Raw genomic sequence first — 12,500 nt, forward strand, 5'->3', positions numbered from 1 at the left:
AACCGAGTTTATGATACAATGTGGTGTAGTGTTATTGTAGAGACTGTACATCACAGAGACGTACAAAGGATGAACCACAAGTCCTACTCCGAGGTCAGTCAAGGCCAGCCCACATAACAAATAATTTGATGTTGTGCGCAAAGATGGAACGTGCAGGAAACTGAGCAGAATGGAAAGGTTTCCCAAACTTGCTGTTAACATGAGAAATACATTTGCAGCGATATTGACCAACAGGACATGTTTTTCTCCGATCAGGAACAAAACAGGTACCGTGTTGAAGCATTCCTTACTGGTTTCGTTGGACGATCCCCTCATTTATGCTGATCCTGGCGAATTTTAAGTTCAATTTTGAGTCCACACAGTAAGGACTTTCACAGAGCTAACGCAATTCAATTCTGGCCAAATCGATCAGTTTATGTAAATTCAGGTAGTACATTCAAACAGCTGCCTTCTTCGTATAAATCTTTAAAAAAACTCGATATGGCGTTTTCTGGCTGGCGTCTTTCAAAATTGTTGATTGAATCACAGGTACCCCAAGCTAACAATGTAATTTGAGCATCACGATCCGTTAAAATTATAAGCGTTTGAATAGGTATTTGCAAAAGTATTTAGGAACCGAACTAAAGAACATGAATCGAACCAAAATGCCTTACCTTGTCTTCTCAATACCTTATCAGAGCTTTTGTGGCGTACTTTGGCCACTGATTTCAGCGCTATTCCAGTGGGTTGTAGGTTCGCTGTTTTCTCTTTCTAGGGAAATTATACATATGAGAGAGCAACGGTTGAACTAAAACTCGTTAGAATCGCGCTGAAACGGCCAGAAATGCTAAGAATATGTCATAAAAAAGACAAGGAGGTAAGGTGAGAAATTCTGATGTATTTTTATTTCTATTTTAATTCCCTAAATAACGATCGCTAAATTCCCGATGCAAACCCTTATAAATTTATGTAAGGCAACGATACCCCGTGATCTCGGGGTACCTGGTACCTATGATTGAATGAAGTTTTGCGAGTCCGTGTTTGCTGTTTTTCTTGGTTTTCTCTGAGGACTTGTCAAACACTGACTCAGGTTGATGGTCGCTTGTAACATAGAATGAGCCATTCATTTCTGTTCTCTTTGAGATTCGAGAGAACCACATTGTGCTGTGTTTAATTTACAAATGTCATGGAAACATGTCATATTAGTGGTATGTAAACTATTAAGACACCTGTCGTAATCATTGCTGTGTTAAACGGTTAAACTTTTGCTAAATATTCGCATTAGAAGGTAAAGGTTGTTTGTAGTTTAAGAACTCATGTAAATGCTGCAATAATCGAAAGTTTCAACTTATAACTGATTACCACTCAACGCGCTGCGATTGCCAAAAGTTTTTAGTCAATAGGACATTTGCATGATGACGCCATTTGGCTACAAGTACCAGCATCCTACAGGTTTAGCTTGTCTCATGCTAATTAGAGCTAGTGTTATATTTACCCCACTGGGAATACAAAATTTAAATAAGAAAAGAAAAACAAACTGAATTCTGGTAGTTGTAGTCAAATGACGCTATCGTGGAAGTTGCCTATTGACAGCACCTGCCTTTCCTTGTGAACTAATGCGCGATCAACTCGAAACTTCAACATCCCCTTCCACCCATCCCCCCGCCCGGGCATTTGAACAATCGTCATCGGCTCATATTGTCTTAATAAAGCTTGTGTATAAACATGCTAACACATGTTTCGTGACCCTTTATATGATGATGTCGTTTTTACCCTGCAGACTTGAGCCACTACAAAACACAACTTTAATATTGAAATTATTAAAAGTGACTTGAAAATTGAATTAATTAAATCGGACAATGTCAATTAGGCCTGTTTAAACGTCGCATTTTACATTGTGCCGAATCTAATGCAAATGAGAAAATCTATTGTTTTCGCTCATTTGCATCAGATTCGGCACATGTAAAATGCAACGTTTAAAACGGGCCTAAGCAAGTATAAGCTGCTTAAACTCCGAAACACGGCAAAGGTTGTTTAACGAGAGAACTGTATACTTATCAACAACAGAGCCTAGAGCGTTTACGACTGCATGTATTCAGCGTCGGTTGATTACCTCTAAGGGCCTCTTTACACGAGCCCGGGTTGCTTTTTACCCCGGGTTGAATCACCGCGCCGGGTAACCCCTTTGCAGTCAAATGTTTATAAGCGTTTATATGAAAACAGTAGTCAAACCGGGTCAGCCCCCCTTGTCGGGTAATCCTTCTCAAGACTCGGGTTGACCCGGCTAGAAGGGTTGAATTTTCTTCAATTTCCTCATGTAAACACTGGCGTATCTGACCCGGGATTGTTTGAATATCACTTTTTTTTTAGGTTCAGCGTTCTCGCCCATGCACACCCTGTACCAAAATGGGTCATAACGTTAACACAAATTGATGATTGTGATGATTGCATGGTTCGTCCGCCATTTTCCTCACTGACAAATAGTCATCAGCCCTTTCAACCCAGCGAAAATACAATACAATACATACTTAATTGACCACTCTCCTTAGGGGCTTTTCAGGGCCAATCAAACACAACGAAACAACAGAACAGAACAACAACTGTTAAGAATCCCAACCGGCCGGAGGCAAACCAGTTGGCTATTTACAAGTGCAGCTGGGAAGTTGAACCACGGACAACCAGGATCAAATTCAACCAGTGGTCAGAGCGGGTCTTGAACCCGGGATCTCCGGATCTCAAGGCAAGCACTCTAACCACTGGGCCACACTGGGAACTGACCCACTGGGAACTGACCCGGGTCAGCCGAGAATGACTCAACCCTCACCCAGCCCGGGCTGGTGTAAACGTAAAATTCGACGCTGAACTGACCCGGGTCGGTGTCAAACCCGGGCTCTTGTAAAGAGGCCCTAACAGAAACGTACAGCCTTCCGAGCTTTAACAATGAAATGGGGGGTGTGAAAACATACCATATTGTATCCATTTTATAGTATGACAAAGACGAATTACGCAGCCAAAATTCCTTTGAAGACAACTTTTGAAGATCTTTTTTGTGAGCCAATCGCTCACAAATGCTATATCTCTTCCTTCAAACTCTTCCATCTCGTCCAAACACTTGTTTTATTGCTGTTAGCGACTTCGGCGCAACGAAAAAAAAATCCTGACACTTCCGGTTCAATTTTCCCCACCCCATGCAGGCAAAGGTCAAATTCCCCACTTCCCGGGCACAGAGGATAGTCAAATGCCCGGGCTTTGCCCGGGCTTGATGTTGAAGTTTTTATTTGATCGGCGCATAAATCATGGTCAGAAAAAGACGAGGGTCGCTCTATAAACCAGTCCTGCATAGCATGTTTACCGCAGTGTGAATATTGCAGGCCCATCATCTTGTTGATATCGAAAATCTCTGGATTGTGCCGTTTTCCAGTGAAATCTCTTTGCTCCAGGCGAAACTCTTCCAGCATCGTTCCTGTTGCTTCTTAAATATTGTTGAATTGTTGAGTACTTTTTAGCGCTCTTATGCAAAGTTAACGCTTTGTTTAAAGTCCTCTTTCATGAATGCGCATGACATGCTTTTTGTTTGCGTTTCTTCAGTAGTGTAGTACAAGCCGAAATCTTGAAGGTTTCATTGGCTTAGCCAACACTGTAAAAGACTACAACTACATAACACGAACGTGAAATTGTAAAAGTCGGAAAATAAGCATGACTCAGTGCACGGGCTGTCTTAATGAACTCACGCTAATCATTTTACCGCCAAACAAATTGTCGTTTTAGATGAAAATGCTACCGTCTGAGAAGCAAGATAGAGGAGGCAGTTTAGAGCGATTTTACGGGATTTCAGAGCTCTAATAATCATCATGGCTTAGCTTGGTGGGGCAATTGAAACCAGTCCAACTACTACTCAGTGATGATAATGCGGTGAAAACTTTCGTTCTTGGCAATGGTTAAGCTCGAAGTATATTTTACATTTAAAGCCATCTGCCTTTTGTACCTGGGCCAATGTTGGTAGTGGATGTGCAGTCGTGACAGGGAGCAAAACCGATCTTGGGTCACGCATGAAACCCTGTTATATGCATAGTCTGATTTCCTCTTCTTATTTGAAACTCAAAACAGCGAAACGATGGAGGATAGTTTACAAAAACATGCACTACGCGTCATGCCTTAAGGCACTTTTACTTCAATCACTCTGGATAAAGAAGATGGGCATCATACTCCACCTTGGCTGATGTACTTGGTCTGTCGTCCCCCATTGAGTTTTGCTTATCTCGTTGTAACTGTATTTGACTGAGATAAATCTGGATTCGTTGCCTTCGGTGTTATGTAGGTGTAGATATTCTATTAAGGTTACATTATGCCCGTACATTATTATCTGACTGAAGAGCCCGCTTCAAGATCGACACAGTCTGTTACAGTTAGTGGAAGTGAAGCCTGAGTCTGTTTATATTGGCGCTGATTCTGCTCCTTGTCGCCCGCGATCCCTCTTCTCTTCCCACTGGTCCCCTGTCCTTCTTTCACACACTATAACACAGGTCTTGGCGGCAAGCTTCCAGGCGCCTCTGTCTGCGGCTGTGACTTCCAGGTCAGCTCAGATAATGTTGCCAGCCTTCAGATCTCGTTTACAAACGTCCTTGAATCGAAGCATTGGCCTGCCAGCAGGTCTGGAGAGGATGGCGAGCTCGCCATACAGGATGTCTTTTAGGATCCGGCCATCCTGCATGTGGGTGACATAGCCAAGCCAACGTGGGCGTCTCTGGGAGAGAAGGGCAAACATGCTTGGTCTTCCTGCTAGGGCCAGTAATTCTTTGTCTGGGATACGATCCTGTTAGGTGATGTCCAGGATCCTCCTCAGACAGCACAGATGGAAGGCGTTATGTCTGCACTCTTGGCGAGTGAACAAAGTCCGTGCATCGCTGTCGTAAAGCAGTGCGCCCAGAACGCAGGCCTGGTGGTCAGCGTGGAGGTCTCCCAGACACTCTTCGTTAGGCAGTCCATTGCTGACGCTGCCTTGCCGATCCGGTGTGTAGCTCCGTATCCTTGGAGAGAGAGCTGGAGATGGTAGAGCCGAAGTAGGTAGAATCCTGCAGAACCTCGAGGGTGTGGTCAACGATGGAGATGGGCTGCTAACATCTTGGCCCAATCTTGTAAGCAGTCAAGGCAGCATCATCTGCGAACAGCATCTCCCGGAGGAGACACGTTGGTCTTTACGTGCAGGCGAGCAAGGTTAAAAAGGCTCACGTCGCTCCTGGCGTGGATGTAGACACCATCTTTAGTCTGGTAGAGGGCATAACACAGCAGCAGATAGAAGGTGCCGAATAGCGTCGGAGCGAGGAAACAGCCTTGTTTCACGCCGCTTCGGCTTGGGAAGGGTTCTGAAGACGATTCGTCGTACTGGACAGTGCCTTTCATTTCGTCGTGGAAGGACGTAATCATGTTAAGAAACTTAAGGGGGCGATCGATCCTGTGAGGTAAGGTGAGGAGCCCTCTCCTGCTGACCAAGGTAAAGGCCATGGTCAGATCAATTAAGGCGATGTAAAGTGGCTTTCTCTGTTCGTGGCACTTACCCTACAGCTTTCATGTCAACAATTGACCCTCCCGCTTTGAGCCTCAAGGTAGACGCGTTCAGCGAGTGAGTGAACTCAGTTCAAAACCACGCAGATGGAGCCCTTGCCGACAATGCACTATACAGTGTAACGAGATTCCACAGTAAGTCAACAACAACAAGGCTGAAATCCATGTTTAAATATAGCAGAACAAAACTTAAGAGTTTTGTATGATTTTTTTTTCAAACAGTACCATTACTTGCCAGGTAGCCAATACCCACCTCTGTGGCAAATACTGACTTTTAGTAGCAATTACCCACCCTTCGTATTTACAAACGTAGCAAATACCCAGCATATCAAATACTTACTTTTCGTAGCACGTACCCACCGTTGGTATCTGCTACTGTAGCAAGTACTTACCTATGTAGCAAATACACACTCTTGAATAAATGCTATCGTAGAAAATGCACTTCTCGTAGCGAATACCCACATAACTCTGCCTCCCCCCCCCCCCCCACCCCCTTCGTTGTTTGTCAGTGAAATTTCTCCTGTTTTATCGTGCACTCATTTCTCTTCCAAGTTGAGCATCGCTTACTCTTCGCTTTCTTGCTGGTTTTTTCTCTCCCTTTCTCTTCTTTCTTCGTTGTACGAATAATACTTTTGCAAAGTTTTACTAAAGTAAACGCAATGTCAAATGCAGTACGCTGGCCATGAAACTTCCCGCCAAATACCGGTAGGCGGGTTCCACCAGTGGAACATTTCGCGTATTGGAGTACATGAAAAACGTGTGTTCGTACGGACGGTCGATCGTGCGATGGCGTCATAAACATTCCTCCCATCAATAGGTTGCCATGGGTGCTGACCAATTTGGAATATTATTCCGGTTGGAGTGATCATTCCATAATGGTAAGCGATTTTCCAGGTATACCGTGCAACCGGATGAAATTGCACTTACCATTATAACGTTTGAAAGTCGTCCGCAACGTTTTGACTTTCCATCTTTACGGCATACGGCATCAAGTCAAAGTGGTAACCAGCCTTTTGGATACACTTCAATTCATAACATTTGTGAGCATGCTAATACTCACCTCTTTCCTGCTTGTGGACCATTCCTTGACAGCGTAGCGAGTAATGATAACCTTTAGAACGTTTCAATAGACAGTCCTTTCTCAGTCAGTCAAACCACCGCCCTCTTTAGTCACGCAAGCAAGCCCGAGGGAGAACTACGCTCTCTCCCCATTCTTCCTCGCTTGCGTGACGAAAGTGGGCAGCTCGACTGACTCAGAAGGGACTGCTAACAGAGTACGAAAACGTTGCTGTTTATAGTATATTGTTCATTGAACTCTCTTCTAGGGATCAGTCATAGTTAGTCCAGACCGTACGCATGACGTGTTTGGCATACACTCCAGCTGCCACCTTTTCAACAAAACACTGCGGGCTCACTGGTTTGGTTTTAGCGATGAAGAATCGGGAATTGATGGTTTTCGAATTGCAGTTGGAAAACAACCGAACACAACGGACATTCTCCCATTTCAAGACGTCGGCATCACAACCAATGTTACGCTGTCGCTAAATAACGTAGCTGGACTGTTTGAAGGCGATATAGTGTATGTCACAGTTCAATCACACAATCCCGCAGGACTGGTTATGCAAAGTACTTCTGCTCCCACAAGGTTGATTTCAGCAGGCAGCGATGCGTATCTGGCCGAAGGAGACTTTTTCTGCCTTAATGTATAATTTTGATAAGAAATGCCACACTTCAAACACAGTCAAAATCTATGCTACATATATTGATAACATGTCACAAATATTAGGAATTCAGATTTGTTTGTTTGTTGTTGTTTTTTTTTTTTTTTGCAGCATGATCTCATAGAGTAGGCTTGGATAAATTCTGCCGGTAGGAATTTCGAGCAGAATTCTCGATTTTTGGGGCGAGCTTTCTGCCGGCAGTATAAGGGATTTTCGAGCAAAATTTGAGCAGAATAAGGGAAAATCAGCGGCACTAATGATATGCATAATATTTGCAAAAAAAATTCAAAACTAAATTTAAAAAAAAAAGGAAAATACCATGTGTTTGATTTGATTTTTTGACTTAAAGTAAGATGAATTAGATTTTTGCTACGCAAAATGAATACCTAATTAATTTTTAGGGATTAGGCACAGGCTCCTTTCTATATTTGCGAAAATAAATACGGCCCAAAGGGCTGGATTTTTTTTCGGATACCGAGCAGAATTTATCCAAGCCTGTCATAGGGTCGCAAAACGTCAAGACTATTGAAAGCCTTTTGTAAATTTAGTCACTTCAACAGATAACAATAAAAGTAGTGTAAGATGTTAATATGGAAAATAGGCACATCAGGCCCGGGTTGCTCGAAGCATGGCTAGCGCTACCATGGAAACCTACAGGTTTTGATATCTCTTAACCAACAGTTAGCGCTAACCAGCCTTCGAGCAACTGGCCCCAGTTTTTTTTTTTTGGTCGAGTTTGCCATTGTTTTAAAGGCCCACCTTCAACCGATAGGCTTTTCGACCGTTTGTTTTTGTTATGGAAATTCGCATTGCTTATCGTAGCGATCTGATTGAATGAATTGCAGCTTCGACGGGATTTTCGTATATGAATTAATTGTTCCACGGCAAACAATGCCTGTCTGTTGAAGGTGGGCCTTTAACCGCCAGTGAACCTTTGGTTGGCACTTGAATAGCGAGCTTACGCAATAGGAAGGCTGGAAGACTCAGGACGGCAGAATGGCGAAAAAATATCGCGCGAGACTGTGCATTCCTATCTTACGCGACATTTTTTCGTCATTCTGCCGTCCTGGGCACCTTTTTGGTGAAATTTTTTTTTGCTTATTTTTGTTTTTCAAGATTAACTTCTTCTACTGTAAAGTTTTGCTGAATATCAGCGTTGAACATCATTTGTAAGTAGAGAAATAAACTCCTTGGTTAATTTTTAATCTGGGATTAGTGTTAACCGGCTTTTGAACAACCGGGCACTGAGTCCTCCAGCCGTCCTGTTGCGTAAGCTCGCTAATATTAGGCTGATTTAGCAATAGAACGGGAAGTTCAGTGGCGACGGCGCGCACAGAAAAACCACCAATGAGAATTGAGAATAGAGTAGACTCCACTCTTTTCTTCTCTATTCTAAATTCTCATTGGTAGTTTTGCTGCGCGCGACATCGCCACTGACGTTCCCGTTCTGTTGCTAAATCAGCCTATTAACAATGGAGTGACGCAACGATGAACTTAAGTTGAAAAGTTGACGACAAGATCCTGACCTAGTCTCTCTTTCATGGCTATACATGAACAATCATAAAGTGGCGGCACACAACATTGCGTCTCGTAACGGTAGCCGCGGGAACTACAGATTTTTCTTTGCACATTATGCAATCTCGTCCCCAGAGTCCCCTTTCTTTTGGTCATCACCAAGAACACGGACTCTGGCCACTTTGAAAGACCTCAGACAGCAATGACCAGAACCAAGGTTGGTGACCAGCGGTTTTCTTTAAAACAATGGTTTGCTGGGGGTGCTAAGTCTCGCGGGCTCAGAAAACCTGGTTGTGGTCATTGTTATTTAAGGTTTTTCGGCCACTTTGGCCAGAGTCCGTGTTCTTGGTGCTGACCAAAGAAAGCGGACTCTGAGGACTAGATTGCAAATTAAGTATCATACGATGGTGCAGAACGCATGCGCATTTACAAAATTTCTACTTTTTCCGTGTCAAACTGTTTCGACGGTACCAACAAGTCTCTTATCCATCAATTCTGATCATGTATTCTTGCATTTGTTGGAAAGAGAAGATTTCGCTTTGATGAACCAAACGATGTTTTTGAAGTTCATATTTAATCCAGACATGTTTCGGATGAAACATAATCCATCGTCAGTTGTACAATGAGGAATCAAGTGAAGTTGTGCAATAAGTAGTGTAAAAGAGGGGATTATAAAATATAACATAGTGACAGTTTGCAAACTTTCCCTGATTACGTGGCACGTATTTCCAATATGTCGACGAAATAATCTCAACCAACAACGGTAGAAGTGTCAGCTTTCCTTAATATATTTACCATAAAAGTTCTGAAAACGTCTTGTTTTTGAAAATCCAATAAGAACCAAAATTACAACATAAATCACCATCATTGAAGCCAGTGGATACCTGCACACCAGCCAGTTACGAGCTTGTACTCTGTAAAGAAAAATCCAATATTTAACATTTAAATGGGGCCGGTGCTTTTCTTATATAGGAGACACTTGCGGCCTCCTAGAAATGGTAAAACTGCATAAATATGCCTACTTCGTAGCAAAGATTAGTCAAAACAGCAAACCATACACATCTAAAAAAACAAAAATAATGAAAATCTCCCTAAGTAAAAGCAGTAAAAATGGAGTTCAATAATCATTCCCAGCAAAAAAAAAAAAGGGACACCAACGTGGTCAACATTTGTTTGTCTGAGGAAACCAACCAATACCGCTCTTGACATAAAAGTGTTTCCAGTTATTTGCCAAAACATAATTTAGTGATACGTAATACGCATTTATTTGACATATTTTGCAATTTGTGTCTAATGTCATCTTTCGAAGGATTTGGTAATCATTACTCTTCTTGTGTTTGGGATGACAGTGATGATTTATTTGTCATTATGTCACTTTAAACAGTCCCTCTCAGGACTATACACTCACATGGATGATAATACTTCACTTTGTTACTTTTTGTCCCCTGGGGGGGGGGGGGGATGGGGGAACTCGCATATGAAAGGGGCAGAGATGCTTGTCATCTCACTTAGGGATGTAAACTTCAGATTTCAGTCCCACTAAGGGTGTTGTGGGCACAACACCATCATTTGTTTGCAGCCGTGGAGTTCTTTTTTAGGGTTACATGCAAAGATGAATATAATATACCAGTATGTTCTCTGTTTTAAATATGGTCTCTTTTAGGTGTCAAAAAAACCTGAGGCCATGTCCAGATTGGTCTCCTTCATATATGAAGTCCCCCCTCCCAGCTTTTTGTCTTGCTATGTGCTTTTCGATCAATAAAATGAGATTCCCCCTCCTGAATACTTCAATGTGCTGCCTTTTCACTGTTACTTAGTTCAAAATCACTATGTTGTCTCACTGCAGAGTGATAAGACAACAATTGTGGGATCTCACCCTGTGGATGAAGTCTCACTCTAGTTCAGTGCAGTTTTCCTTTTCTTATCACATTCACATTTTTTCTCGATGAAGTTGTCAATGGTTCAAGCCTATGAGTTGTATCATCAATTGATGAAGATCATTTGGATCATTTGGATAAAAGTGGTCCAGAGAGGACCACTGTTGACATACTGAATGATCGTTTCACATTCTTCATTCACTTTTCACAAAAGTCCTTCTTTGGGCTACTGGGGGTTGTCAATAGTAGGTAGCTGCTGGAAAAAGTCACAGCCAACTTTGTTATCTTGGCCTTTTCTTCAACGACAATGTGCCATTGATACCAGCTTAAGCATTCCCTCTTTTCAAACATGGTAATTTTATTGTGTCTACCTATTAACTTTCTGAAAGCGAGTTAGCATTCATAATTTCAAAGACTATCAGCCCTTTTTATCAGAACTAACACAGTCAGGGATGTCAAGGATTGCCGATTGTGACATTGCATAAAAAACTGACACTAAATCACTTTCCTTTGGGCTTTGCTAAAAAAGACCACAAAATTGCTTTATTGACTTTTCTAGTGAAATGAATTTCTTCAACACAATTGACTACTGCAAAACCTTCTGTCAATCGTTAACTAACTTCATCAAGTTTCTAAAATAAAATGTCACATCTTTGCAAAGTGGACTCAACATACTGTACCTAGTATGAGGTTTCTTCTCAGCATATACCAACACATACTTCACCCTGACAACTTGGTTATTGGTCACAACATAGTATCTCTCAGGTACATCCCCTCCCTCACTGTTCCTTGCTCTAGCTCTTGAGCGGCTCTGCCTTTCATTACTGTCTTTTGATTTTATAGTGCACTTGACATCTGGATGGTCCAACACCTCACACACTGCTACACAACTTAGTTTGTTGCCAATGACACTGTGCTTCCAGCCCTGGCCAAAGTGGCTATACATCATACAAACAGTGAGGTCACTTGACAGATACGTCCCCTCACCAAAGAAAGATGTCTGTAGGTTAAAGAATGCGAGGATCTTTTTATTTGTAGATATCACTACAGTGCATCTTCTGTTTGAAAGACTGTCCACCTTTTTCCTCTTCATCTAGCCACTCAGCTTGCAAACATGTCAGTCAGTCATAAGTCTGTCAGTCTATCTGTCTGCTAATCAAACAGCCCATTGTCAGTTAGTTGTTGTGCCAGGCCGACAGATTATCTACATATCAGTCAATCAGTAAGCAAGTAAATTTTTTATCCCAACTGTCAATGCAATCACAAATCATTTTCAATTGATACAAGTCAGCAAGTTAGCTTATCAGTACATCTGCCATATGGCAGTTGATGGGGCAAGACCTTTCTTTAGAAACCCGGGTAGTGACTTATAGTGTGTTCCTTTGGGATGATCCAAAAAAGGATCACTGATCCAAGGTCACTTGGATCATGGTGCATCAAAGGCACCGAAGAATCCTTTCTTAGATTGTATTTGTCGGTTCCTTTGATGGCCCGTGATCTTGGATCAGTGATCCTTTTTCGGATCATTCCAAAGGAACACACTCTTAGTCACAAGTTGATTTGTACTCAGTCCTTTTTTGCCCAATGATTCCCAGGAGTGAGAGACTCTTAACGACAGATTATTTTACTTGTCAACTGGGGGTTCCCTGGGGTGCACTGGGGTCAGCCCATCGAAATCACAGCAAACTAATTTACCAGGCATACCTTGTTTAAGTGTGCATGTAATCCATGGTGTAAAATTGAATGAAAGGTGTCCACTCTACTGCCATGGTAGGCATACCAAATGTCCAGAGTCTGCGACAATTCATTAAATTTAACATTGTGCGCATTTGTCTCGCTGTATTCA

The 12,500-nt window shown here is 42.3% G+C and overlaps 3 protein-coding genes across 10 annotated transcripts in view; 1 reads left to right on the top strand and 2 right to left on the bottom strand.

The window, feature by feature from the left end:
* Positions 1-532, bottom strand: part of LOC138038714 (adenosine receptor A3-like) — a 1,604-nt gene extending 1,072 nt beyond the window's left edge. Inside the window, exon 1 of the mRNA XM_068884741.1 lies at positions 1-532. This exon is cut by the window's left edge and continues 1,072 nt beyond it. Coding sequence (XP_068740842.1) covers positions 1-315 — 315 coding nt within the window. The 5' untranslated portion in view covers positions 316-532.
* The window catches only part of LOC138038236 (uncharacterized), a 29,883-nt gene extending 22,229 nt beyond the window's left edge, over positions 1-7,654 (top strand). The window contains 1 exon segment of the mRNA XM_068884044.1: positions 6,867-7,654. Coding sequence (XP_068740145.1) covers positions 6,867-7,250 — 384 coding nt within the window. The 3' untranslated portion in view covers positions 7,251-7,654.
* The window catches only part of LOC138038715 (protein mono-ADP-ribosyltransferase PARP16-like), a 126,009-nt gene that overhangs the window by 95,384 nt on the left and 18,125 nt on the right, over positions 1-12,500 (bottom strand). For 7 of the 8 annotated variants that reach the window (XM_068884748.1, XM_068884747.1, XM_068884751.1 and 4 more), the window contains 3 exons: positions 12,359-12,500; positions 11,335-11,654; positions 8,639-9,691 (listed from right to left, as the gene is read on the bottom strand). The exon at positions 12,359-12,500 is cut by the window's right edge and continues 71 nt beyond it. The exons of the other annotated variant lie outside the window; for it this stretch is intronic. In XM_068884748.1, the coding sequence (XP_068740849.1) occupies positions 9,550-9,691; positions 11,335-11,654; positions 12,359-12,500 (604 nt within the window). In that variant the 3' untranslated portion in view covers positions 8,639-9,549. Of the gene's footprint in view, positions 1-8,638; positions 9,692-11,334; positions 11,655-12,358 lie in introns of those variants that run through there. 8 annotated transcript variants of the gene reach the window in all.

Source organism: Montipora capricornis, chromosome 2 (assembly GCF_036669925.1).
Source record: "Montipora capricornis isolate CH-2021 chromosome 2, ASM3666992v2, whole genome shotgun sequence".
Taxonomy (NCBI): Eukaryota; Metazoa; Cnidaria; class Anthozoa; order Scleractinia; family Acroporidae; genus Montipora; species Montipora capricornis.